Source organism: Centrocercus urophasianus, unplaced genomic scaffold (assembly GCF_019232065.1).
Source record: "Centrocercus urophasianus isolate 14NV4802_14NV808 unplaced genomic scaffold, USGS_Curo_1.0 seq_10, whole genome shotgun sequence".
Taxonomy (NCBI): domain Eukaryota; kingdom Metazoa; phylum Chordata; class Aves; order Galliformes; family Phasianidae; genus Centrocercus; species Centrocercus urophasianus.
The window spans coordinates 87,388,309-87,415,404 of NW_024884142.1; the positions used below are offsets into that span (position 1 = coordinate 87,388,309).

General features: G+C 44.1%; 2 protein-coding genes across 4 annotated transcripts; one reads left to right on the forward strand and one right to left on the reverse strand.

Moving 5' to 3' along the window:
• Positions 1 to 1,018: 1,018 nt before the first annotated feature.
• MORN2 (MORN repeat containing 2) lies at positions 1,019 to 5,311 on the reverse strand. Its single transcript, XM_042839923.1, has 5 exons — positions 5,286 to 5,311; positions 5,105 to 5,155; positions 4,571 to 4,677; positions 3,471 to 3,607; positions 1,019 to 1,738 (listed from the first exon to the last, which is right to left on the reverse strand). The coding sequence occupies exons 1-5, from the start codon at positions 5,299 to 5,301 to the stop codon at positions 1,636 to 1,638; spliced, it is 414 nt and encodes a 137-aa protein (XP_042695857.1). The 5' UTR covers positions 5,302 to 5,311; the 3' UTR covers positions 1,019 to 1,635.
• A 217-nt stretch (positions 5,312 to 5,528) lies between these two features.
• On the forward strand, positions 5,529 to 26,351 carry DHX57 (DExH-box helicase 57). 3 transcript variants are annotated; one of them, XR_006172135.1, is made up of 25 exons: positions 5,529 to 6,211; positions 6,349 to 6,583; positions 7,245 to 7,397; positions 7,656 to 7,826; positions 8,469 to 9,280; positions 10,648 to 10,838; positions 11,522 to 11,643; positions 12,489 to 12,684; positions 13,303 to 13,427; positions 14,660 to 14,793; positions 15,405 to 15,459; positions 16,449 to 16,651; positions 18,345 to 18,461; positions 18,764 to 18,860; positions 19,599 to 19,772; positions 19,978 to 20,178; positions 20,907 to 21,183; positions 21,520 to 21,615; positions 21,710 to 21,793; positions 21,928 to 22,065; positions 22,813 to 22,887; positions 23,332 to 23,466; positions 24,374 to 24,574; positions 24,702 to 24,905; positions 25,755 to 26,351. XR_006172135.1 is itself a non-coding variant. In XM_042839912.1 (24 exons), exons 2-24 carry the CDS (start codon positions 6,357 to 6,359, stop codon positions 24,843 to 24,845), a joined length of 4,128 nt encoding a protein of 1,375 aa, XP_042695846.1. In that variant the 5' UTR covers positions 5,529 to 6,221; positions 6,349 to 6,356; the 3' UTR covers positions 24,846 to 26,351. The 3 variants fall into 3 exon arrangements, 2 of the variants coding, with proteins under 2 accessions (XP_042695846.1, XP_042695836.1); XM_042839912.1 differs by having other exon boundaries at positions 5,529 to 6,221; positions 24,702 to 26,351; XM_042839902.1 differs by having other exon boundaries at positions 24,702 to 26,351.
• The last annotated feature ends 745 nt before the right edge of the window (positions 26,352 to 27,096 follow it).

Here is a 27,096-nt window from a genome sequence, read left to right on the forward strand (position 1 = left end):
AAAGAAAAGAAAAAAGGAAAGTGGGAGCACAGTGTTTGAGGGATGTTTGAGGGAGGAGGGATAGGGGGAGAGGCAGCAGCCCTCCGTGTCTGTATTTAGTCACTGACCTGTAGGGCTTTTTGCGCCAAATGGCAGGGAGAAAACATTAAGAAAACATGGGGAAAAAGCAGGTGATGCATGGCCAGAGGTGACAGGAAAAGACTTGATCTAGTCCAATGGGTTACTCCAAAGCAGAGGCATAAAAGAGGGGAAAGAGTAGAAAAAGGAAGAATAAGTTCTCACTGAAAGGCAAGTGTCAGCTTAAAAGATACCTTCAGGCAGAAAACGAAACAGCAGTACCTAAGTCGTTATAATTACCATGCAGCACTGATAAAAGGAGGTGATAAATGGAGCTAAGGAGCTGAAGAAGCTAAGGAGCTGAAAGGACAACCTCACAGGTTCATGGAAGCTCTGTGGAAGATGTTGCTGCCTCTGAAGTTGAGGGCTTAATGCAGGGACGCTGTGTTTCTTTTGGGGACCTTGTTATTCCAGGAGCAAAACACAACAAAATTGAGCACAGGAAAATGGCAATTCTGAAGAATAGTTGTAGGTGCAACCCATGGGGTTATATTGTCAGAACGAGCAGTGAGCAGTTATGTTTCTGTGTGCTGATAATGTGCTGCCTTTTCAATTTTGCTAAGAAAACAAAAGCCCAAGATTTTTCCAAATCAAATACCAAAATGAGCTGAGTATTTGAAGGCATATGTGAAGGAATACCTTTTGTTCATTGTGTCTGAGGATGGAGGCAATGGCAGATATTTACTAAAACTCCACTAAACTTCTGGCAAACAAAAACTAAATGCATATTTTTTCATGACAGTGCTGATGTGCTTTTTTTTTTTTTTTAATTTAGCAAAATTGACAGAGAGGTCCTTCATGGAGAATAAACATGAACATTCTCATGTGAGTTTGTACTTCAAAGGTCTCTTTGCTACAAATCTAAATACTTTGGTATAGAAAGCAATTTTTCAAACCCAAACAAAAATAGAAGCATATTTATTTTATTGCATTAGACCTTGTGCTAGCAGTGGCAGCAGTCAGCTCCCTGTGAGCTCACTTGCCCACTTCCCCCCCAGAGAAAAATAGCCTTGGCACATGTTTTTGAGCTGTGTACTGCTGGAGCCTGGGTTGTGCAGGATTGTCCTGGGAGGAGTAGCTGCCATGCTGCAGCTGCACTTGCTCTCTGTCCTGATCCCGCTGTGCAGTGCCACGCTTAGTGCAAATGCAAGCACTGTGTTTCCAAAGGCTTCTGTGGGTTGGCAGGTTTGTTTTCCAGGGAAAAATTAGAGAAGTTGAGCGTAAATTAGGATTAGTTTGCTGATATATGTTGTTTGAAACCCAGCAAGAAAGGTTAAGTTAAAATAGGTCAAGTTAAAATAAAAAAAAAATCCAGTAATTTACTGCTCTACTTCTAAATTTAACCTGTTCAACCCCATTCCTCTGTTTACTTCATCTGATCAATTTGCTAAGAAAAGTAACTGTGTTTTATTTACCAGTGACCAAAGGCATCATTTTCAATGAATACATGAAGAAATCAATGACAGCTGTTGAACCTAGAGTGAGATCAAATGGGGTAGCTTTGACAGTGCCAAATAGCTACATTTTCAGCTTATGCTTCAGTCCTGCTGCTTTTGTGCCATTGAATGTGCCAGTCCACACCACTCCATTTTCATCTATGAAGTCTCCTTCACCTTCCATCCTGTAACAACATAAATCCAGCCTGTTAATAAAGCATGCAGTCAGATTGTGGCAGCACAGTGATCTGTGCACACGCTGGATAAGCAAACTGCCAGAATCAGAACGCTCATAGTCTAGGCCAAATACCTGTCTTCACTTTTTCCTACATGTAAAAGTTTTGATTTACAAGCCAGGAAGGTTTATGAAGCACATAGATAGCACAGGTGAACTTGGTTACAGCCAAGTAACACACTCCTTTGCAAAAGTGTACTTACACCAACATCTTGCCAGCATGTAGCCTGTACTGGAAAAAAATAGTAGTCCTAATCTTGATTTGGAATTGTCAGGGTTTGAGTCCTATCACATTTATCTTGACTTTCAGCAGGGTATCCTAAAGATATGTGTAGTGTATGCAGCCAGCTGTAAAAAATCATTTTCTCCTAACCTTTCCCTGTCCTATGCATTTTTATGAGAAAGTGCAAGGATTTACAGCCTCCAGTGGGAAGAAAAGTAACTGCCACATTAACCGAGTACTCATAAATCATTTATTTCTGCTGATCTTTGAAAGCTGTGACCAAGCTCATCCTTATACCTGAGAACTGCTGTAAAGAGGAGATGTCTGTATATCAGCATCACTTGCAAATGAGGGGAAATAACTTCTAAAACCAATTACTGGAGATTTGTTCCCCTTGAAAATGAAGACACCCAGCAATCACAGTGAGTTACATGGTGCTGCCTATCTGTGTTCTCTTATGAAAGCTGCAGTGATCTGGTGAACTAACACTTAGCTTGTGTGAGTAGGTGGAAATTAGCAATCCTGAAGCCTGGCAAAAGAGCCTGCTTTGGGCTGCCAGGGAGCACCATGTGCTAATGATCAGAAACCAGTGTCAAGAAAGGAAAAGCAGGGTGCATCAGCAGCAGTGTTTTAATTAAATAAAATCACAGGTTTGAAGTAGTGCTATTAGTTTTTCTGTACTTGTTGCTGCCAGCCCTTTTGCACTGGGCTGTGTTTTCCCAGGAGGGCAGAGGCATCAACACTAAGATGAAAGAAACCACCTGTAAAGCCACGTGTGTGATCTGGTGCTGAATGCCCTCGCTGTGGTGGTGGTTATTCACAGTTTTAGACTTCACATAGAAGTCACATCTGACATTTAGTATGACCACAAAGGACAGCAACTCTGTGGCAAATGTTAATATGCCAAGTAGTAGTGTAAAATGTCTTTAACTTTCCACCAAAAACTTGAGTTTAATATACAGGTTCCCATTTTGTATTCAGGTATGTTCTGAAATGCTTACTTCATTTAGTGTCTTAATTATTTAAAAATTAGCCCTACTTCTGTACTACTGTGGCTGTTCTTTTTGGTCAGCAGGGCAAGGCAGGGATGCTTTCAGAATAAATACTGTATTTGAACTATGCATATATATTTCTGATTTATTACAGATACTCAACTGAGGAGATACTTAAAGAAAAATCTGTATCAAACGTAGCAAATTGACAGAGAAGTCATTCATGGAGACCTGTCAACACAAAACCAGATGGGTGTCTGCCATCTTGAAAACTGTTGACTGGGATCAAATCTCTGGCTTTTGACTGCTCTGATGAGGTGGATATAGCTGGGACCTGCAATCTTAGGTAGCCAGTGCAAGTTTCAGTGGTAGCAAGGGAAACATACTCCCATGCTGGGTGAATTTCACGTTGACTTTGTACCTTATGAAATCAAAACTCAAAGAAAAAAATTCTGCTTCAAACGTACTTGTTTTCATTGAATGGTCCAATGTACTTTGCTCCACTTGGAAATGTGTAGGTTCCTGCCCCGTGATACATGTTGTCTTTGAATTCGCCTTCATAAACAGCCCCAGAAGGATGTTCTAGCCTTCCAGTACCATTCATCTGCATTCAGTGAGAGATGATGGATAAAGATTAATGTGTATTCTTACGTTATTATTTCCTTTTATGACACTGTTCTTTCAGATTGCTACTTGTGGGCCTTCTATCCCATTCAGGTAAGTGGAGAGGACTGTTTTCTTAAGATTTAGACAGGTTTCTACCTCTGCGAGCACTTTAAATAACAGCTTAGAGTTTCTGGCCAGCCACAGCATCCATTAAATCTTTCCTCTCCTGATAGTCCCACAGGACCTTTATAATCTGTGCAGCAGGGAACTTCTGTCCCCAGCCATACAAATAACTCATCTATTCTGATAGCCTGAGGGGTTAATTATGTTTTCTGGAATTTCTTTCTGATCAAGGCAGAGCAAATCTTTCATTTGTTCAGCCTTGGCCATTAAGCCAAGCGTTTTTGTAGCATATGTTCTTGTATAAGGGTGAGAAAAAGATAGACCAGATCTAATAAAGATGCTGTTTTTTAACTTCTGTCTCTTATTTATTTCAGAGATCTCTCCATTATCAGCAAAATAAGAAGTTTTTGTGTACCTAATAATTCTTCTGGGGAATTCAATAACCAAGGACAGCCAAAGACAGTGTATCTATTGATGATCAGAGCTCTCTTGTTTGGTCAAGGGAAGTGTGTGTGGGGTGCACAAACACACACAGGTAGGCTGTGTGCAGCCCACTGTGCACACGCAGCCCATCAGCAGGGCACCACTGCCGTGGTGTTTCAGCAGGGCCAACAGTGACTGGTGAATCTGCGGGAGCCTCTGGAGGCAGCAAGGTGTCCAAGTACTCCACGTGCCTGAAGCGTTCAGGCTGGGCTTTGCCAGGATTCCCCAGTGGATGAAGAGCCTGGTGTGGATCTGGTCCTTCTCAGGTAATGGCTGTCCTTTCCATACATCGATGAGTAGGTGTACTGAGACATTCCAAGCCCAAAGTTTGAAATGAAGGAATACTTAAAATTACCTTGTCATTTAACCAGTTACCAGTGTATATCATTCCGTTGGCACTGGTATGAACTCCAAGCCCATTCCTCTGCAACAAACCCTCAGGTGTCTTTTTGCATTCCCCTTCTAGGAAAAGAAACTGGTATTTTCAGTTAAAACATCCCTGAGACAACAACAACAACCAAAAAAAGCAACTACGAGTTCCTGAAGGGCATATCTTGCATCTGCAGGTAGGCTACCCCAGCTGCGCAGGTGGGATGAGCAAGGCCAGCGAGAGCAGCTCAGGGCTGTTCCTCTGCCACCACAGAGCCCCAGTGCTGGGGGCACAGGGCAGAGCAACACCCGGGGACCATCGCGGGAGTGGCACCTTTTTTTTAACGCCCTGAAGGGTTAAGGGTGATCCTGCCTCGGTGCGGGGAGCTCGGGGGGGGAGGCGGGTTCAGGTGACCTGTCGGCTCACCAGCTGACATCCCCAAAGGGCAGATTTCTTCTTTTCTCATCCCACGCAAAATGGAAAAAAAAAAAAGGAATTAGTGCCTATCGACTGTCTTACCATACTTTTCTTTGTTTGGGAACGTGAAAGATACTTTAAAAACGACAGCATCTGTTGAGAAAGAAAGACGAGCGTGGAGTGCAGGTAGCTGAAACCCCGGCCCTCGCACATCAGCTGGAATAGCCGTTACTTGCGAAGGGCGCGGCGGGGCAGGAGGAGGGAAAAGGGGAGATAGGAGTACCCTCCATGGTTGCCATGCGGAAGTGTTCGCCGTCGCTAGGAGGGTGAGCGCACCGGAAGAGGAAGGCGGCAACTTCCGGGTCGAGGAGCGCTGCGGCGGGCCGGTGAGGAGAGCAGCGGGGAGCGGGAGCCTGAGCTGTGGGGGCTGGGGCTGGGGCTGGGGCTGGGGCTGGGGCTGGGGCTGGGGCTGGCCGAGGTGCGCAGCTGTCCCTGCAGCAGCTCTCACGGAGTCACGGAATGGTTTGGGTTGGAAGGGGCCGTAAAAGCCGTCCGCATTCGTACCCTGCCGTGGGCAGCGGTGCTTCCCACCAGCTCAGCTCCTCACGGCCCCATCCAGCCTGGCCTGGAGAGCCTCCAGGGATGGGGCACCACGGCTTCTATGGGCAGCAGCGCCAGGGTCCTACTTATGCTAGAGATTTTCTTCTTTGTATTTTACCTGAATCTGCTCTCTGTCAGTTAAAACCAACCCCCTAGTCCTATTGCTATGTGCCTTCATAAAGCAGTCTGTCCGTCTGCGGGGTCGTGATGCTGTGTGTATGTTAATATTGGACAGCAGAACTGATAACAGCTGCTTTACACTGGGGGATTTGCCTTGAGGCTGGTGAGGGTCCTGCTGTGAGGAGGGCTCCCTCGTCACCCCTCTGGGTGCTCAGCTGTCTGGGCAGCTCTTTGCAGAAGGAACAGGTCAGGAGCAGATTTAAGCTCCCTGCTGTGAAATGTCCCGTGGAGGTTTGTTCTTTGCACTCCCTTGTTCAAGGAAGTGCCATCGCAGTACAGATCTGGGGCTGGGCAGCACTGCTGATAGGCTCACCCTGCTTTCTCAGGACCTGCAATTGGAGTGGCTGTGAAAAAAATTTGGATCACTTTTGTGTTCTAAAACCACAGAACTTGTGTGGCAGTGTTCTGGAAGAATGTGCTTACTTTCAGGTGCATACAGGTGATTAATTACACTTTGAGAAGAGAGCTTCTCTTGTCACACAGAAAAACAAATAATGTGCACCTGGGTGGTTATTTTGTACTAAGTCACCTTCATAACTAAGGGCTATTTTTTTTTTTTCCTCCAGCAAGAAACATGAGCTCAGGAGCAAAGAGGAGAGGAAGGCCCAACAGAGGAGGAGGAAGAGGAAGGGGAGGAGGAGGAGGAAAAGGGAGAGGAGGAGGTGGCAGTGTTGGAAGAGGAGGAGGCAGCAGTGGCCGTTCAAACAAGCCTCAGCTCGGTGGAAATAGGAAATGTTCAACCAGAATTTGGGATGATGGAGATGACTTTTGTCTCTTTGAGGAACCAAGGCTGGAAACCAGGTCCTTCTATTAATTTCGAAATACAGAGGTGTTGGGGATGATTTGGGACTGTGTTTTGGGGTGTAATTGAATATGCACAAAAGTAAAGGAATGTTGAAGCTGTTTCTTCAAGTATGAATCAATTTTTATTTTTTATTTATTTATTTATTTTTTTAATCAACTTGTAGCATTTTATAGCTAGGAAAGTTCTTAAGAGGCTTGAAGCTCTGATTTTTTTTTCTTTGCCCATGAAGTAATGTCAAAACATATTTGATCAGAAGACACCAATAAACACGGGATACTCATTTATTTGTATTCCAAAGCAGAAGCTAAATTATGGAAAATAAGCAGTAAATGGATGAATTTGGTATCCTAAACGTATTGTGACCAATCTAGCTTAGAAATACTTGGCTGTACTGTTGTCTGAAAGTAGTGGAACGTGGCACAGTTTTTTCTAAATCACATTGGATGTGACATACAATAAAATATGTGTGTGCATCCACATGTGCACTAACGCAGGTGCACACATCCTGGTCACATAAGAGTGAACCCAAGTGAGCACTGCTTTGGTAATGGGAGTGTCTGTTTTGAAACTGAGGTTTTGATTGAGTCCTGAAATTCAGCTTCGCATACCTGTTCAGTCAACAGTAGGCAGGCAAATAACCATTGTTTTCTTCTTTAGATCAAATGTTTCTGCCAGAAGAGGAGGGCAAACGAAACAAAGACCTGAAGCCAAAATGCCTCTGCAGACCATCCATATGACAACAGAGAATCAGAGAAGAGTGAAGGAACTTCTTCGAGAGCTTCAAGGGCAGGATCTGGCTCCTGAATCAGAGTTAGTTTAAACTTCTAAATGCATTAACAGGCACTGTTAGGAAAATAAAAAAATGGTATTCTTTTCCTCCCCATAACTTTTAAATTTATCTCAAGTCATGTGATTTTGAATCTACTCTGTTCCTCTATGATGTTAACTTAGAGAAAGGGAAGGTGCAATTCCTCATTTAAGTGGAGGATTTAAAGTTGCAGGGACACAATCTTGTATCTATTCAGCAGTATAATTTTGTTTCACTTTAATTTGATAACCTTTTATTAGAGTAGCTGGTTCTGGTGAAGATGACGATGAACCTGATTACCTTGATGATGAACAGTGCTGGTCAACAGATCAGGAAGTTTCTGACGTGACACCAAGGTCTTCTGCTGAGGCAGCTGCCCACAACATTGTGGAAAGCGAAGTGTCTCCATTTGCTGTGCACAAGCTCTCCAGGTGATTATTTCCAGTTAACGATTTGTGTGCTGAAGAGGCAAGTCGTTAGTCTCAGTAGTGTAAACCCTCAGTGCTTTGAATTCCACTTGACTCCAGAGAGAGTCTATGTTCAGGAATTCTGAGTCTGTATCTCCTCAAGATTTGATCCTCAAGTGGATGAACGTAAAATAATGGTTTTATGAAAATAAAGAGTTGTAGCTTTTTTATGGCAAAATTTTCAATTCTTTCTCTAAGATAATGAAACAAGTACTGGGAAAGCTCAGGCAGCACTGCTGTTATATATGTTTATTCTGGTTAGGTGTAATTTTGTTAGCTTTCTTCATCCATTTTGCTTAGATCTGAGCATTTCTTAACATTTTTAATTTCTTTTCTGTGTGAGAGGGCTCAGCTTTTTCTGAAGAGCTTTATAGTGGGCAGTATCCTCTAACTGCTATCTGCTATGTTCTGATATGAGACAGTTGCTACATAAACTGTCACCTTCAAAACAACAGACCTTTGGGGGCTTTTGTTTTTCAGGCAACAGCAATACTATCTCATGCTGTATGTACTTCCTTACTTTGAGCCTCATTTAGCAGATCTGTGGTTGTTTCACTTCGTTCTCTGTCACTCACTTGTTGCCATGTGGTCTCTGTGTTGTTGTAGGTATGGTTTTGACAGTGAGCGTTGTAGGACCGTCCTGAGATCCTGCAATGGTAACATTGGGGCATCTTTGGAGCATTTGCTATTGCAGTGCTTTGCTGAGAGATACGGAGACAAGATGCAGATTTCTGCAACAGCTGCTCAGGCCAGTCAAGAAGAGTGTTTAGAACAGAGACAGGAAGAAGCTTTTGCCCTACGGTCAATCTATGGAGAAAAATTTGTAGAAAGAATTCAAAACAGAGTTTGGACATTTAGTTTGGAACTGGAATACCTAACAAACAGGCTCAGCAAATCTAAACAAAAGGGTGGTTGTGCGAGAGACACAGCAAAGCAGACTTCAAAAGAAATATGTAAATTTTATCTCCAAGGAGGCTGCAAATTTGGTTCAAAATGCAGATTCGGGCACGAATTCCCTCCAAACCACCCACTGAGATCAGCCAAGAGCTCCGTAGATGATTCCCACCTCAGATCTAACAGTGATGGTCCCATATATGAACTTGAAGTAAGATTTCCTGAAGAAAACAAGTATCCACTCCAGGCACCTCTTGTGGCATTTTACACCACCGATGAGAATCTGCCTCTTGCCTGTCGTCTGCACATCGCCGAATTCCTCTTTGGAAAGGCTTTGATAGCTGCAGAGTCTGGTGAACCGGTGGTGTACGCGTTAGTGACGGCCTTGGAAGATGAATCTGAAATAGGTGACGTACTTGGAAGCACTCGCCACAAATACAGCGCTCCTCCTGTTTCCCATCTGGCAGCGCGTCCAGTAAAGCTGCACACAGAGTCTGCGTCTGCTTCAAATCAAGTATCAGAAGGTACCAAATTTTCATCTAGGGTTTCTGGGCTTAGAAAAAGAAGGCAGGGAGCGCAATTATGGCATCTGTTCCAAATCTGTTTCTGGAGATGAAGGTCATGTGCTGAGCCAGATCCATATTCCGTCTGTCCTCAGGAAGTCCTTTAGTAAAACTGCAGGGGAAGAGTATTTGCCGGCTGCAAGTGAGTTAAAGGCGTGCACAGCTAACGTCTTCAGCGTGGTAGTGCGAACGTGTTGTGTTCCAACATAGTGGAGAAAATACCATGCAGAGATGTGGTGTGAGCTCACTTGAAACTGACCTGGTGTGTGTCCAGAAGCATGTTTGGAAGGTAACGGGGAAGGTTACTGGTGAGCTTTCACACACCTGTTACTCATCAACACAACAGTGTCTTAATAGGGAAAAAAAAATTACCTACCCTTCCTCACAACTAATTTTGTAAAGTTGGATTTTGTGCATAGTGTTACAGGCAAGTCTAGAATGGTTCTCTTTTTCATTAATTCTTTTGCAAGCTCGTGCAGCTAGATGTATTCCACAGGGGCAAAGTTGTGACCCTGTGTCATTTGTGGCAGGGTGACAAGTAGCTGCGTGGCTTAATTTACCTTCTGACTCCCAGTTCCAAAGCTGTTTTATTCTAAGGCAAACTTTCTTAAAGAGAGCTTGCAAGAATAATAGCATCACAATTTAGAGCACCTGAATAGTGTCAGCCTGTTTTTTGCTGTTTTGTTTTATTACAGTAAAATACATTATTCCTATTCTTAACACCTCCACAGCAAAGTAGCTTTGTTCCAGAAATTGAAGTCAGAGCTTTCAAAGAAACTTCCTTGTGTTACAAAATACTCAACTTTGATAAATGCAGCCTTAATGCTTTTGAGGGCTAGCTTACTGTGTGAGCAGTCCTGTGTAAACCGATAGGCACTAAGTACTAAAGTGTCTACTCCAGTTTCAGTCTTGGCTTAAAAGTCATTGGCAGTGGCAGTAGCACTAACCATTTAGTGTTACAGTGGAGTTTTAATCAGCTTAGGCTGGTGTTGCCATCACCTGTGCTGCATCCCAGTCGTTCTGTGGTGATTTGGAGCAGACTGGTTGCCAGTCAGGTTTGCCCTGTGGCCACTCAGACTGTGGTGCTGCAGAGCGCAGCTGGGGTAATTGTGACAAGTGGGATGCAGCTGGAGAAGTTGTGCTTTGCCTGACAGGAGGTTTGCTGGTGGTGCTGAACTGAGTGCATGTCAAAACTGCCCTACAGGCCCTCATCTCCTGTTTAGCAAGGTTCTTTATTGAGAGCACTACTGGAAAATGCATCTATTTTCTACTGTGCTGATGGAGGTATCTGCCTTGATAATACCTGAATGTTTGTTCTCTGTTTCAAGCTTCAGCAGCATCAGAGCCTCCAGAGGAAGAGGTGGCAGAAGAAGAGGAGGAGGATGAGCCCCAACAAGTCATTGTGGAGAATGAGAGTTATGTGAACCTCAAGAAAAAGCTTTCTAGAAAGTATGATGTCCACTCCAAATCTACATATAATGAAAATGTTAAAATCTGTATGCAATTTCGGCTGAAAAAGGTATAGTATACAAAGCAGAATGTCTCTATTATGGACACTTTAGAGAAATACATATTTAAAACAATGGGCTGCTGTTTCACTCTTTTTTTCTTACTACTGTTGCTCATCTTCCATTAGTTCAGCAAACAGTGCATCTAACATCTGTCTCCAGTTGTGTACTTCCCCTGAAAGAGAATGAAATATGCAATGCTAAATGTTGTTTCAGAAGAGATGTAGGCTGGATTGATTTGTTTGTGTTGATCTTTTGCAAACAAATTGCATCTTGTTCTCAGTGCAGAAGCTGCTGTTTCATCTGATAGGATTCTGCTGCCTTTGAGCAACCTGCAAGGAATCTCGCAAAGCTATTTCAGCACTGTCAGATAGTTAGAAGGGAAAAATCAATAGCAGTTTATATATGGGAGCTTTCATGTGACTATCAGATTGTATATCCTGGTAGAAGGTTGCTGAGACTGCTTCTGCATGCTAAGATACAGCAAATACTTCAGAGAATAACAGCAACGTTAGTTTGGTGTTTTAGAAAACACCCTTTTGCTCTCTTTAATAGAAAAGCTTGATGCAAGGAAAGAAATATGTGGATTATTGTATGCAGGGTGTCTCTTTAAGGTCAAAAGGACTGTTAGCATCCAACATTGTTGAATCTAGAACACCACAAATACCCCTTTCTTAACTGTATTGCGTCTCAGTCTTCTAGGCGCTTCCAGTCCATGCTGCATGAAAGGCAGAAGCTCCCTGCGTGGCAAGAGAGAGAAACTATTCTTGATTTGCTGACAAGTCACCAAGTTCTTGTTGTGAGTGGCATGACAGGGTAAGAGTGTGATTGTGCATTCAGGCTTTATGTATTAAACTGTACATGGAAGAATGTGAAACATACAGAATCATAGAATATTCCAAGTTGGAAGGGACCTGTAAAGATCATCAAATCCAACTTCTGGCTCCACACAGCACCTCCCCAAAGTCAGACCTTTGTCTGCAAGCATCTTCCAGGTGCTACCTGAACTCATCAGTTTGGTACCATGAGCACTGCCTTGGGGAGCCTGTTCCAATGCCCAACCACTCTCTGGAGAAGAAGCTTTTCATGATATCCAGTGTGAGCCTCCTGTTTCACAGCTTTATGCTGTCCTCTTGGGTTCTATCTCTGGTCACTGGAAAGAGATCAGCGCTGCTCCTCCACTTCCCCTTGAGAGAAAGCCACAGGCTGCCCAACAGCCTCCCCTCGGCCTCCTCTGCTCTGGGCTGAACAAACCCAGAGACCTCAGCACTCCTCACATCCCTCGCCCTCTAGACTCCTCACCATCTTTGTAGCCCTCTTTTGGACACTGTAATAGTTTCATGTCCTCTTGAGGCTGTGGCGCCTGAAAAGATTTTCTCTGTGAGGTCATTTGTTCGTACTTGCATCAAGTCAGCTCTCATATAACTTTTCAAAAATTAATTGCTTGAAAACTTACGTGGGAGAAAAGATTAGGGTTATTAATCATCCCTGAGCAATGGCAGCAATCTTACATGAAGTTCATATAAAGAATGACATTAATGGAACAAAGCAGATTGCAGGTGGAATGCAGTCTGTTTATCTGGATGGAAGGTGTTTGCCTTTCATTGAGCTGTGTTTTTTGTCACCGTGTTTTAATTGATGCCTGCTTTTTTGTCATGCAGATGTGGGAAAACCACTCAGATTCCTCAGTTTATTTTGGATAACTCATTGCAAGGTTCTCCAAACACAGTCGCAAACATCATCTGTACTCAGCCTCGCAGGATCTCTGCCATTTCTGTGGCTGAGCGTGTAGCCAAAGAGAGAACAGAAAGGGTTGGTGTCACTGTTGGCTATCAGATCCGCTTAGAAAGTGTAAAGGTATGTGCTTTGCTTTGTAAAGGCATCTGCTTTGCTTGTTGGTTTTCATTTAGTTCTATTGAAACATGCCTAGTGCTTGTCTAGGATACAGAATGTCTGTCCTATATCCACCATACAGTGCGATCAGGAAGTCTGTGTCACCCATATTTTATAATGTATTATAAAAAATATATACATTTCATCCTGAATTGCACAGTCCATTTCACAGAATGAGAGTGCAGTTCTGTCTTGTGTTGTTGTTTGTCTCTGTTGAGACAGTGGGTGAAGGCTCCGAGAATGACGCTCAGTACTGGAAGTACTTTTCCTCTAGAGGTTATCTGAGCACACTGACTTCATTTCCCTGCCTGTTTCCATTTATCTCCAAGTTGGTTATCACAAAACAGCTTCCAAAGGAAAAGCAGTTGTTTATTTACCACTTACAGTTAGCAGTGCCTCCTTGTATGAAGCGGATGCTCTTAAGTTTTAATCAGCAAAGAAAAATTATCCAGTCCTGTCTCCATCAAGGATTGTTTGTTTCCTTGCTGTCGTACCCAGCACCCAGCGGAAGCTTTATTGCCCCACTTTGCGCTGTGTTAAGTTGTGCACAGCCCATCCAACTGCTGTATTTTACCTTTCCAGTCCTCAGCTACCAGACTGCTGTACTGCACCACAGGTGTGCTGCTGAGGAGGCTTGAAGGTGATCTGACTTTGCAGGGCATTACACACGTTATTGTTGATGAGGTTCATGAAAGAACGGAAGAAAGGTGAGTGATCTTTGATCCCGTAAGCAAAACGAAGAAACGATCAGAGAGGTGATGATGAAGATGCAGTGTCTGAAGTTGTTTGTGGCAGTAAGAAAGGGCTGGTGGAATGAGTCTGGTTTAAGGTTTTTATCTTAAGATTGTTGATGTGTTGTGTTGCAGCAGCTGTAAAGTGAGCACATCTCTTAAATTCTGTTCTTCCAATCTGCCATCATGTTGCAGTGATGGGGGGGAATTGGTAACTTTTTACATTTTTCTGATTTTCTGGTTCTCAACTCCTCCCATGTGTCAGCTTTTTATGAAATAAGCACAGTTCTTCACATAACCTTGTGGGAACTGTTTTTCTTTCTGTAAACTAGGTGGCAAAGGTCTTTTTCTTTGATGCTTTCCTTGTGAAATACTGAAATACAGTGGGCTTAGAGGAGGCTTTGATTGTGAGCTGTTAGTCTACAGCTCTGGTTGTAGTTTAGCCCCATAAAAGGATGTGTTTCTCTCAAGGATTCTTCTTTCTTCTCATCTAAAATTGCTTATAACCTTAGGCGTGTCACAAAAACCATTAAATGCTTAGGGGAAAATATAGCGAGCAGGGAAGAAGTTTGAGTAGCTCTCTCAGTGGGGAAGGAGCAAAAGTGACTCATCTGTTAATTAATTTGTTACCTAATGTTCTTGTCATTTATGTAGTTATTTTATAAGGTAACTAGAGCATTTTAAATACATTTGCTAAGTAATCCTGGCCCTCTAGTAAGGAAAACCCAGAAAATAAGCTGTGTGGGAAACATAGGGTCACAGCCTAACCACTGATTGAGCACCTGGTGACAGGGTGTAGCCAGCCCTGGGAGCACAGGGGTGAGCAATTCAGCTGTGCCACCAGAACCCAGCCTCATTTAAGGGCTGGCGGCTGCAAGGCAGCATCTCAGTGTGGAGATGGTCTCCTTTGGAGTGTTCAGCCAGCCCTGGTCCTCACAAAGGGGTGAGTGATTCCTCCTTTGTTACACTGCCTTTCTTGGGTGATGTGAAACTGGTTAAAGGCAATTGTAGCTGCTGTCTGCCCGTCCTCACAGGAGTAGATGGGCTTCCACTAACTCACTGCATTGTTCTAAGAAGCTCATGGTGTTGATGTGATTCTATTGCCATGCTACTGAAAACGCTGAAAGTGGAGAGAATATGGATGGCAAAAAGAGGTCTGAAAGCTAACAATGAAAAAATTCAGCTGTCTTCTTGCTTGCTCTCTTCAGTGACTTCTTGCTGCTGGTTTTGAAGGATATAATGATTCAGAGACCAGACCTGCGCATTATCCTAATGAGTGCCACCTTGAATGCAGAGCTTTTCTCTCAATACTTTCACTCCTGTCCAATTATTAACATACCAGGTGAAAACAGTCATTTTTATTATCTTGTCAATATTCATTGCTTTAGAGCTTTGGTTTTGTTTTTTTCTGCTTGTGGAATGTTTCTATATTTCTGTGTACATCAGTGTTGAATGGGAAAAAAGATGGTTTTAACTCTGGTTCTAAGCAAAGTGCTAACTATACGTAGTTGCAAGATGTGCATTTCTTCAGTAACTGCAATTACAAGGTCTTAAATGAAAAAGCTAGTGGGTTTATCAGAAAAGTCTTGGAAATTGGATCTTTCTGAAGCTTTTCTTATACCAGCAGAATTTCCCTCCCTAAAAGCTGAAAGTGACAAGATGTGATGGTGTGGTTCCCTGAGCTACTTTCACCACAGCTTAAACTTCCTGTAAGGGTATCAGCCCTTCTCTGACTCTGCGTATGCATGTTGCCAAACCATGCTTGGAAAACATCTGCTGTAAGAGCACAGAGGGATAGAGATGAGAGTCCCACGTTAGATTTTTTAGGTCACAGAGGTGGATGGAGAGTTAAAGTGGTGAAGCCTGCGTGTGAAATCACAAGCAGTGTAACATAATTGCCATCTTTTGTCTCTTCTGTGGCACCTAGATTTACTTCCTTACGTTCCCTTTTAGGTCGAACATTTCCTGTAGATCAGTTTTTTCTGGAAGATGTGATTGCAATGACAAGGTATGAAACTGCCAAACTGTCTCAGATGTGTTTGAAATTTAAAGTTGCACTGTACCTGTGCATAAATTAAAAAAAAATTTAAAAAAGACCTGGAGTTCTGCTAAAGCACAGGCTATAAAAGATGCTTCTTATACCACTATGGGATCTACAGTACTGTGCCAAAACCTGTTCTGAGTTAGATACCAGGTAAATACTCAAGAAGTGAAATTTGCTAACTTCTGTTAGTGCTTGTGTATTGACAGAACTACCTCCTCATCCACCCCTTGTTTGTTTCACTGGTGATTAGATATTGGCAAGCAAAAGTTGTTAGATTTCTTCACTGAAGGTGAAAAATAGCAGAATTTCCTTTTTGTAAGCTCTACCTCGCAGCAGAAAGTGAGATAAATATTCCTGCTATCAATAGTAGATGCTGGAGAGTCATAGCAGCTCAGATATTCCAGATAGTAAATCAGTCAGCTGTTCTGAGTTATAAGCAGATTGTTGCTCTGAGCTGCTCTCTGAGTTTAGCTCACATTTGCAGTCCAGGTGTTTCTCATTACAGCTTTTAGAACACTCTCCTCCCACTATGGAGACCTCTCTCTTCAGCCCAAAGCTGGCTAAAACTTTGAGCACTGATGACTTGTTAGCATGGGAGAGAAGAGCTGTAGTGCAGGTGATGGCGCTTTCTTGGCCACAGTTTATTCTGGAACTGCCTTGCACTGAAGTTAGAGTTGCTCAATAACTTGAGTTGCGCTGGGGCTTAACAGCTCACTTTGCCATGCCCTTCCATCAGTAAAATTGAATCTATTTTAAAAGTGCTGCTTCACCTGTCCTTACAGTGGAGTTGGAGCAGTAACATGAATTGCAGTCAGTGTGAAATACAATTACATATAAATCTGAGGGGGACTTTGTATAGCTGTGATGCCCTGTCTCTGTAGCTAATTACTGCATGGGGGCTGTTGGGCTTCTTTCCTTGCCACTTGAAGATTGTTCATTCCTCTGCTGTTCAGGTATGTCTTAGAGGACAGCAGTCCCTACAGGCGCAAGACAAAGCAAGAAAGCAAACTGACTGCAAGACACAAAAGAACTGCATTTGAAGAAGTGGAGGAGGACTTGAGACGTGCTGGTTTGCTGGAAGACACTGACTCAGCTGTCAAGGATTCAGACCCTGACCAAAAGTTAACTCTGAAGCAGCTGCTTAAGCGATACAAAGGTGAGCCCCTTCTGAAATCCAGTAGGTTTGCACGTAAGATTTGTAAGCCAACATGTTATGCTAGCATATAATAGTGTATGTTGAATGCAGGTGTGTAATTCAGAATTCTGTGGTAGTGAAGTTAAGCTAGTTGCTGCTTTCTAGATGGGAAACCTTGTAAGCTTTGAAAAACAAAACAAACTTCATTTTCTTAAACTATAACAAAGATCTGGACTGCAAACAGCTTTTCAAGCATCTGAAAAGGGGTAGTTCTCAGCTGCTGTCTATTTCCATCTCTTTTTGGATAACTAGTTGACTTGGAGTTTTCTTTACCTGTTCTTGCTGGACCGGTTTTACATAATGCTTAGCATAATGCTTAGCATGCATCTGTCTCAAGGATCAACATCACTTCAGCATCATGAGCCTTCCTTGAGAAGACAAGTCACTGTGAAAGGCTTAATGAAGAGGGCAGACCTTTCCATTAACTCCCCCCACTCTCAACATCAAAATACTCCCTGCGCTTTGTCTCCTTCCTGCACACCCTCGTGCCATAATGGTGAGCTCTCCAGTGGCAGTGAGTGAGAGTCATTGCTCTCAATTGCTTTTCAAACTTCTGCTGGAGATTTAGCATCTCAGAAGGGTAATGGGGTTGGTCTGTTTTTTGAGTTGATGTAAGAAATGTTGGAAGGAAGAAGAGAGAGAGCCTGAGAAGGTATCAGTAAATCATAGAATCATGTAATGGCCTGGGTTGAAAGGGACCTAAAAGATGATCTATTTCTAACCCCCAGCCATGGGCAGGGCTGCCCCCAGCACAGGGCCACATCCAGCTTGGCCTGGAGCGTCTCCAGGGATGGGGCACCACAGCTTCTCTGGGCAGCAGTGCCAGGGCCTTGCTGTCCTGTGAATGAAAAAAATCCCCCTAAACATCTAATCTAAATACCCCTTTTAGCTTAAAGCCATCCTTCCTTGTCCTGTTGCTATCGGACCATGTAGAAGTAGATCTCCCTCCTGGTTATAAGCTCCCCTCAAGTACTGGAAGGCTGCAGTGAGATCTCCCTGGAGCCTTCTCTGCTCCAGGTTGAACAAGCCCAGCTCCCTCAGCCTTTCTTCATGGGAGAGGAAGGGATAGTCTCTTCCTTCTCCCTGCTGCCACCCCTCCATTGATGCAGCCCACAGCACTGCTGGCCTTGTGGGCTGCAAGTGCCCAGGTGGCTCACGTCCAGCTTTGGTCCACTAGGACCCTCCAGGTCCTTCTCTGCAGCGCTGCTCTCGGTAAGTTCTTCTCCCAGTCTGCACACGTATCTGGGATTGCTCCAGCCTAAGAGCAACAGTGTGCACTTGGCCTTGTGGAACCTCATTAGGTTCATGTGGGCCCACTTCTTGAGCCTGTCCAGGTCCCTTTGGGTGGCATCCCTTCCTTTTATTGTATCAACTGCACCACTGACCACGTGAAGGCTTCCAGCTCCTCCTACTATAAGTATGCTCACAGATAAATCCTGGTCTAGGCTTTATACAGGGCAAATGTGAACCCTGATAAGGTGTGAGAAAAGCAGAGCTGGACCAGAGTGACTTGTGAGGCTGCCTCTGTCTGGTATAAACCAGGTGCTGTTTAGGCTGAGTTGTGCGTGTTTACACAGCCATGGTGGTTGGCTGTATCCAGTGTGTGAATTTTATGAGATGAACTCAACTGTGTTGTTTCTTTCTATTTCCCTAGGGGTCAACAAGACGGTGTTAAAAACAATGTCTGTCATGGACTTGGACAAAGTTAATCTGGAATTAATTGAAGCCTTGCTGGAGTGGATAGTTGATGGCAAACATTCATACCCTCCAGGTATCTCACACTGAGAGATGAACAGAGGTAGATTCACAGAGATTGTGCACTTGTAGACAGCCTCAGGATAATGTTTTGTGTTCAGTGTTCTGAGTAACAAAAACCCTGATATGCATAGGGTGGGGTAAGATGAGAATTGTCTACTTCGGAAAGTCTTTGGTGAGAAACTGTTGCAGCCTGTATGCTTTTGTACAAGAACTGCAGAACAGGGCTGGAGCTTTGCCTTGGCCTTCTGCATTAATAACGTATCCTAGCATCATTTCTATTGAGTGATCATTATTTTTCTTGACTGACACACTTAGGTGCTGTGTTGATATTTTTGCCTGGTCTAGCAGAAATCAAGATGCTTTATGAGCAGCTCCAGTCTAATGCCCTTTTTAATAACAGACACAGCAAGAGGTAAGGCACAAAAATTCCCAGATGATATCTTTACCCATTAAAAAAAGAGTAGCTTTCAGCACAGTCTGCTTTTATCAAGGGACAAATAAAGTTTATTAAATGTGTGTTTGTGATATGACCCAGTCAAGGTAATTCCTACTCTACTGTCTTACTGACTTGCTCTGATTGGTTTTTCTTATCTCAGAAGTTTCAAAGGCGTCAATTTTGTTACCTGTTGTAGTTCTCAGAAATCCTAGTGCTGAGTTTCTCTACCTTGTGCTCTGCATGGTCCAGTGGACTGTTGAAAACTTCTCCTCAGCTATTGTTCTCTTTCAGAATGTGCCCTAAAAAGCCTTCAGCTGTTACTGTGGTTGTATTGGATCACACATTGCTACATGGAGATGTACCTGGATCTCCATGACTAAACAGTAGTTACACAGATGCCTTTGATAAGGATGACTGGAGTAATCCTTTCCAGTCTGGCATTATAAATTGAATGTTCTGGACTGTTCACAGGAGACAGGTTTGTTTTTTTTTTCAGCCCCATTCTGAGACCTGTTCCTTCTGCAAACTTCTCCAACGTTCCCTTAGGACATGTCTTAAAATTGATACGGCAGGGAGGTTTGCCGTTTTTTACATAAATTTGAATGGCTGTGTGCAGTGTCTGATACTGGCAGTGCAAAAGTGCATGTAGGCAGACTGTTCCCAGAAGGAAAAAGGCAGAGATGTGCTGAGCATACTCTCGTACTTTTCCTCCAGGTGTGTTGTTTATCCACTTCATTCTTCGCTGTCCAGTGAAGAACAGCAGTCTGTGTTCCTCCGCCCTCCTGCAGGAGTTATCAAAATCATCATCTCTACCAACATTGCAGAAACATCTGTCACCATTGATGATGTGGTCTATGTGATTGATTCCGGAAAAATGAAAGAGAAAAGGTATTGGGATTCATTCCTGCTCTGTGCAGAGAGCTGGGAAGAACCTGAAGGAGCTGCTAGGAGGTGGGGGAACCAGTCTGGACCCAGATCCAGCTGCAGGGGTGGGAATTGGGTCCATATAGAGGTTGGCAGCATCTGTCTGCTTGAGCTGCAGCTTGTTCACCCTGCACCCAGGAATATAAGCCTATTTCTTGCTCTCCTGTAGGTATGACCCGAGCAAAGGAATGGAAAGTCTGGAAGACACGTTTGTGTCCAGGGCCAATGCTCTGCAAAGGAAAGGACGAGCGGGCCGTGTGGCCTCAGGTGTCTGCTTCCATCTTTTCACTAGCCATCACTATAACCATCAGCTCATAAAACAGCAGTTACCAGAAATACAAAGAGTGCCCTTGGAGCAGCTTTGCCTGAGGTGAGCTGTTGTTTCTATATTACCTGGAAGACTCAGTGTAGAATATCCTCCCTCCACATCAGGAAGTATCTGAAATGTCCTTATTAAGGAATTTAGTTCCTTCAGTAGCATCACAAAACCAAGAAACTTGCTTTGGAGGTTTCAGGTTCCCTTGATCTCACTATCACAGTCCCTCTGAATCCAGAGATCTAATCATGCCATGTCTCAGATCTCCCTATATTCTTGCACAGTGCTTAACTCTTATTTGGCACTAGGAAACGGGTCTCGCCCCCCGAGAAGATGCTTGCATTCCTGTGCTCTGGACCCACACCAGATGTTTATCTCTCTATGCTAAATTCTCCCTTAGAGTTGTTGGGTAACCTAGTGCAGTAAGTCCAAACCTGGATCCAACACCACCATAACACCAACTAAATGAGGCCTTTTGCTCCTGCCTCACTCTATACACACCTTCATACAAAAAAGAAACAAAACAAGAAAAAATGTTTTTTCAGAGAAAGCTTCATTTTAAAACCCTGTGTGATAAATAAGAATCTGTTCTTCCTGACTGTGAGACTGGGTGGAGGTAAGCCATCCATATGGCTTCCTGATTTTAATCTTTACAGAACCTCTTATGGGGCCGTGTTTTTGAAGTAGATTTGCTGTATTTTTAATAAATGCTTGCTCTAGCATCCTGTCTGTGGAATTAAGCTGCCTTCTTTTTCTTCCAATTTTTTTTGCCCCTCCTTAAGAATTAAGATTCTGGAGATGTTTTCTGCACAGAGCCTTCATTCTGTTCTGTCACGACTAATTGAGCCCCCCAGAACCGAGTCTTTGCGGGCATCAAAGCTGCGTCTACAAGACTTGGGAGCGTTAACTGCAGATGAAAAGCTCACTCCTCTGGGATATCACTTGGCTTCCCTGCCTGTTGATGTCAGGATTGGCAAACTAATGCTGTTTGGCACCATCTTCCGCTGCCTGGATCCTGCACTCACAATAGCAGCCAGTCTGGCTTTTAAGTCACCCTTTGTAAGTATTCTTAGTCACATTTCCAGCTTTGAAAGCAGTACATTTTCATACAGCAGTGAATGCTGCTGTGAACTGCAGCATACTATACCTGGGTATTTTTACTCTCCCTTTTAGCCTCCCCAGTTTATATGCTTGATGCAGTGCTCATCAGAAGAGTCATTACAAGTAGATGATGAAAGTCATGCAGCAGTGACACAAGTAGTAGTTACAAGCAAGCATTGAAACAACACTGTTACTACAGTTAATAAACATTAAGTGCCGCCAGTCCGTTTTGTCCAGGTTTAGTGTAAAAATTGAAAGCGAATATAAGAAATTAATCTGTTCCTGCCTTTCTAGGTGTCTCCGTGGGATAAAAGGGAAGAAGCAAACAAAAAGAAGTTGGACTTTGCAGTAGGAAACAGCGACTATCTGGCTCTTCTTCAGGCATATAAGGTGAGCTAAAAATGATAAGCCTGTATCAGAGGTCTGTGATGTATCACAGTGTGAATGTCAGTACTTCAAGGTTTGCTCTTGCCTTTTCAATTAGGGATGGCGTTTAAGTACCAAAGAGGGCTCTCAGGCAAGCTACAACTATTGCCGGGAGAACTTCTTATCAGGAAGAGTTCTTCAGGTCAGTCAGTTTTTGTGGCCTCGTGCAGGAACTGGTTGAGGACACTGAGGCAGAGTTCTGGTGCCTAAACCGAGCAAGCTCTGGGCTCTCTTGCCTCTGTGGGTCTCACATCACAGACCTTTCTTTCTCTGTAGGAAATTGCCAGTCTGAAAAGACAGTTCACAGAGCTGCTTTCCGACATTGGGTTTGTGAAGGAGGGATTAAGAGCCAGGGACATTGAGAGGAAGTGGTCCCAGGAAGGCGATGGTGTCTTGGATGCCACAGGAGAAGAGGTAATTTGCAGCATTTTGGTGCTTTGAACAGATGTTGCAGCTTTTGATGTGGCCTGAATGCTAGCTGTTAGCTCTAGCCTGATGGGCTTCTGGATGTGACCTTGCAACAAACACCTCCTACCTGTTAAGTTTTTTCTCCCTGTATGTTATTAACCTCCATTACTTCAGACCCTACGTGCCCAAGAACAGGACCAGGTATGGAGGTGAGACTGATACAGCAGTGTGTTCTGAGAAAGTGAAATGCTGCTGTCCTGGCACACGCGGTGGCAGTGAGTGCTGGAAGGACACAGGTCTGATTCATGGGCTGGATGTTGGCATTAGTGCAGGCTTTATTTTGGGGAATGGAATTGCGTTACAGAGCAGGCAGTGAAATACTTCAGCATTGCAGACAATGCTCAGAAAGCTGTACCTGCTGAGCCAGAGATCTCCTGGGGCTACGTGGCAGGGCAGTAAGAGCTTGGTAGCTGTAGCGTCTCTCTGCATGTTGGGACGTGTGCTTTCTTTCCCTACTTTGTAGCCAGACACAGGGGAACAATTAGATAGCTGGTGTCTCGTGTGCTCCAAATAGCTCTTGGGCAGCACTTCAGTCTAGTCTGAGACCTCTGGACCAACGACTGGTCGTTCGCTGTAAAACACAGCAGTGCAGCTATGCAAGGAAATCAGTTTCAGCAGTGGATTCATTCCAGCAGCAGGGCTTTGTCTTTTGACCTACCTGCAGGATGCCTAACGTGTTCATGAATTTCGCAGGCGAATTCAAATGCGGAGAACATCAAGCTGATCTCGGCTATGTTGTGTGCTGCGCTGTATCCCAACGTTGTCCAGGTAAAAGAATGCTTTTTCACTCTTTGAAGTTGATGCGTTGTTAGAAATGCTGCTACGCAGCGGTTACATGGCGTGTCCACACTGCCAGCTGCAGCATGGCCTGACTGTGGTGGACCACAGCCTGCTTTAGGTTTCCAAAGCTGCTTGTGCCAGAGCCAGGTTGCCCAACTCCTGTTTGATGCCACTGCCGGTCCTGCGGTTTTTTAGTGCCACATAAATGCCAGCAGCGAATCTTTTTAAGAACCTACTGTAAATTACAACTTTTTAGAAGACAGTGGTTACCAATGAAATGTCAGTGTTTAGACAGTACCTGCAGTATAGCATCTGTCTTTAGTGACTTGTTTACTGCCTGAGAATCTGTTATTGATAAAACAGAACTTCTGAAAGTGAATTCATAATTCTGGTACAGCAGATTTTTGTAACTTTTTGTCTTGCACCATATAGGTTAAGAAGCCAGAAGGCAAATATCAGAAGACCAGTACAGGAGCTGTCAAAATGCAACCAAAAGCAGAAGAGCTGAAGTTTGTTACAAAAAATGATGGTTATGTTCACATTCACCCTTCATCTGTGAATTATCAGGTCAGGGTTTTTATTTTTATTTTTTCCCTTTAGACAAACTGTTTTATTAAAACAAAAATCGCCTTTCCTTGAACAGATGAGAAGTGAGGGACCCTTTTGAAGCTTAAGAAAAAAATGCTTAATGATTGTCTCCCTGTTGATAAATAAGGGTGTATTGCTCTTAAGCACAGAATTAAACTTCATCCTCTGGAGTAGAATTAGAAGACAAGGAGGCTCCCCCCATCAATGTTTCGCTGTGTCCACAAAGCTGCACACAAAAATGCGGTTGTGGCACTCCCCAGCTTCTCCTTGCTATTAAGGTAGCATGCATGCAGTGTTTTTGTACATGCAGGTCACCCAACCTGAGGCTGAGGTATTATGTATTGGTAAATAATCTGATTTGTTTCTTCATGGGTCCTCAAAACTCAATAGTTTCCCTTGTGTCTTAATAGTCATTTTTAGATAAGAGCTCTTCTCCTTACCTCGAAAGATGGTAGTATTGTCTAATGAGGTCTGCCTCCATATTTGATGATTCTGTTTTTCCAGGTTATAAATCACTTGCTTAAAGCGTGGGGCTCTTATCATTAACTGCAAAACGAGGTTTTAAAGACTTTTCAGCCACTTTCTTTTATAAGAGCACATGAGATCTCTGTAGTGTGAAAAAGAGCTGTGGCCCTTGAGGTGTGGTTGGCAATCAGCTGATTTGTGACAAGCTTACTGCAGTGTGTGGGAGCAGGGCTAACTCACGAAGTTGAGGGCAGCTGTCGTGGCCTGAAGAGTCTGTGAAATGTGTGGGCACATTTGCTGTTCCTTGCAGCTCTTGCAGGCAATCCCGTATTTGCCCGAGCGGGCTGCAGTACAAGTGATGCTGTAAGGAAGGCAGTACACATGTTCTTTAACCGCAGTCTTTTGGGCTCTGCCATTGCAGACCAGGCACTTTGAGAGCCCCTACCTGGTGTACCACGAGAAGATCAAGACCAGCCGCGTGTTCATTCGAGACTGCAGCATGGTGTCAGTGTACCCGCTGGTGCTGCTGGGAGGCGGGCAGGTTCACATGCAGCTGCAGAAGGGAGAGTTTGTCATTTCCCTCGATGACGGGTGGATACGGTTTGTGGCAGCCTCTCACCAGGTAAGGGGAAGGGATCATGCTGGGTGTGCTGCAGAGCTCCCGCAAGGGCAGAGCTCTGTGTGTTTGAGACGGGGAGGTGCGTTTCAGGAGCTTTGCGCTCACCTGTGTGTTGTGCTGTGCGTGCCAGGTGGCTGAGCTGGTGAAAGAGCTGCGCTGTGAACTCGACCAGTTGCTGCAGGATAAGATCAAGAATCCCAGCATGGATTTATGCATGTGCCCTCGTGGGTCTCGCATCATCGGTATGATCGTAAAGCTTGTGACCACACAGTAAGGCGTCAGTGGCTTTCTGTAAAGACGCAGCCTGCGTCGTTAGAGCCTGATAATAGACCAGGTAACATCAGTGTCTTTATGTATTTGTTATCTGAGAATATGGGGCTGATCTCTGGAACACCAGGCTGGCAGTGATGCTGTCGGCTGGTGTGGGTTTTGATTTTGACAGTTTGCAGAGAGCTTGCCTGTTGCTAACAGCATGCCTTACAGTAGGACACAGGAAAATGGCAAATTTTGCAGGAGGAGTAGAAACCAACTATAAGAGCACATTTTTCTGTGAAACAGTACATTGGCAGAAAGGGGTTATGGTCACAGAACTGCTACACAGCTGCTGCTTCTAATAATAATGTCTGAAAGCATCTGCTCTTAAATTGGTTCAAACTCGATTCTACATTTTGAGCGAGATTTCACTGAGGCGATTGGTCTTTAACCCAAAGCCCTTAAAAAGGGAGACTCAGTCTAAGAGTCCAGTCGGACTAAATTCCTGGATCAGCACAGAATGCTGTGGCTTAAATGTATTGCTGCAGGAAAAGGTGGCTATTTCCCCTGAAAGAAGGGTTTTTCAGGCCTCCTGAACTGTGGAACACAGCAGAAAGGGGGGAGGGGACTGCTGTAGCCCCCTGAAAAATTACTTCACTGGAACGTAGTGCTGGTTGTTAAATGCTTCTCAGGGGTGGTATTCCTCCTGCCACCGTTGTATCACTGGCTTTGGAGGAGGGGAGGGAATTTTCACCAGTCTTGCTCTGGGGAAGCACTGTTAACAGACACGCGTGAAGACTACAGTAATGAAATAGTACTACTTCCTTTATCACACTGCTGGTTTGTGATGTTTAGGGTTTCAGAACTGGAACTGCTCGATGTAATGGCAGTTGCAAATGGTAGTAGCTGATTTTGCTGTTGTCTGTGGTAGAAAAACAGCAAACACCATCTCTACCACCAGACGTGCCTACAAGCAGCCTTCAAGCTGAGGAAGGAGCAGAGAGGCAAGCATTTCTCTAGTTAAATATGTGCAGAAGTGGTGAAAAAAAGAGCATAAACTGTGCTAAGGCTGACTACTGCTACAGTAGGACAGGTTCTGCACTATGCTGAGTTGCAGAAGACTCTCCTGTACCTCTGCCCCACACCTTGTTGATGCCAGCAAGAGAACACATCAACAGTAGCACCATCTTCTGTAGCTGCATACCTGGACTTTGCTACTTGGTTTTTCTGAGGTCTGGCAAAGAGCTGCTTAAAGCCAACTACTCTTGTGGGAACTCTGTAGCGCTTCGGAGAAGTTTTCTGTGTGTTGTCAAGGCAGTGTGCAGCCCTTAGCTGTATGAGGTGGCACCATCACAAGTGATGCTGGTTCTGTGTACAGCTGCCAGTCGCTCCTGTTCAGCATCAACGAACAGCAGCTACGCGTAGGTTGGCTGCAGAGTGCAATAGGAACAGATCCCATTTCTCACTTTGGACTTTTGGACTTTCAAAATGGTATCCCTCTTCAATAAAAGCATTTTGCAACCATCAAGGAGTGTAGTGCTTTGGATGGAAAGTAGCACTCAAGGAAGTCCTGCGGGATTCTTTTCTCTCCCTCTCATGCTAAATTCAGGGGACAAGAGCAGCAGGGGCTGCTACAGGCTATGTTCAGAAGCATCCTACTTCTGAATGTAGTAGGGAGCACTCATGGAACATCCTCGTGCCTTGTGTGGTGGTAGAACAAAGGAGGCCAGGGGCAGTAATAACACACATCCATGCAGTCAGGAGCTGAAGGCAGGTAATGCCCGTGTTTCCTTTATCATTCCTCTAAAACACCTCCTGGGCTGCTGTGCCACCTTACTTCAGGAGGGGTTTGATGTGGTAGTGCCTCCCTCCTTCTCACAGCCTGACAGCTCCCCAGAAGCACTAACCTGTTTTATGGGGCACTTATTACTTCCTTTAGCAGAAGGTGGCCGCATTGGGCTGATGCGGGGACATGCTAAAGCCTTTATGCAGTATAACTGTGACTTCTTTTGTTAAAGTATAATCTCAGTTTATGGGTTTTGTTGTGGGGTTTTTCTTTTTTTTTTTTTTTTTTTTTTTTTTTTTTTTTAACTTTTACAGAGATCTGGGGCGTTCGTACACAGCATAATACCTTTTAAACACCACTATATGCATCTCAGGTAACCATTTATGCTTTTATGCTGGTAACCATTGCCCTTCTGTGCAACATCTCTATTTTCATAGTACCAGTTTTTACCAGCTACAGCACTCCAAGGGCTGGAAAGCCATTCTAA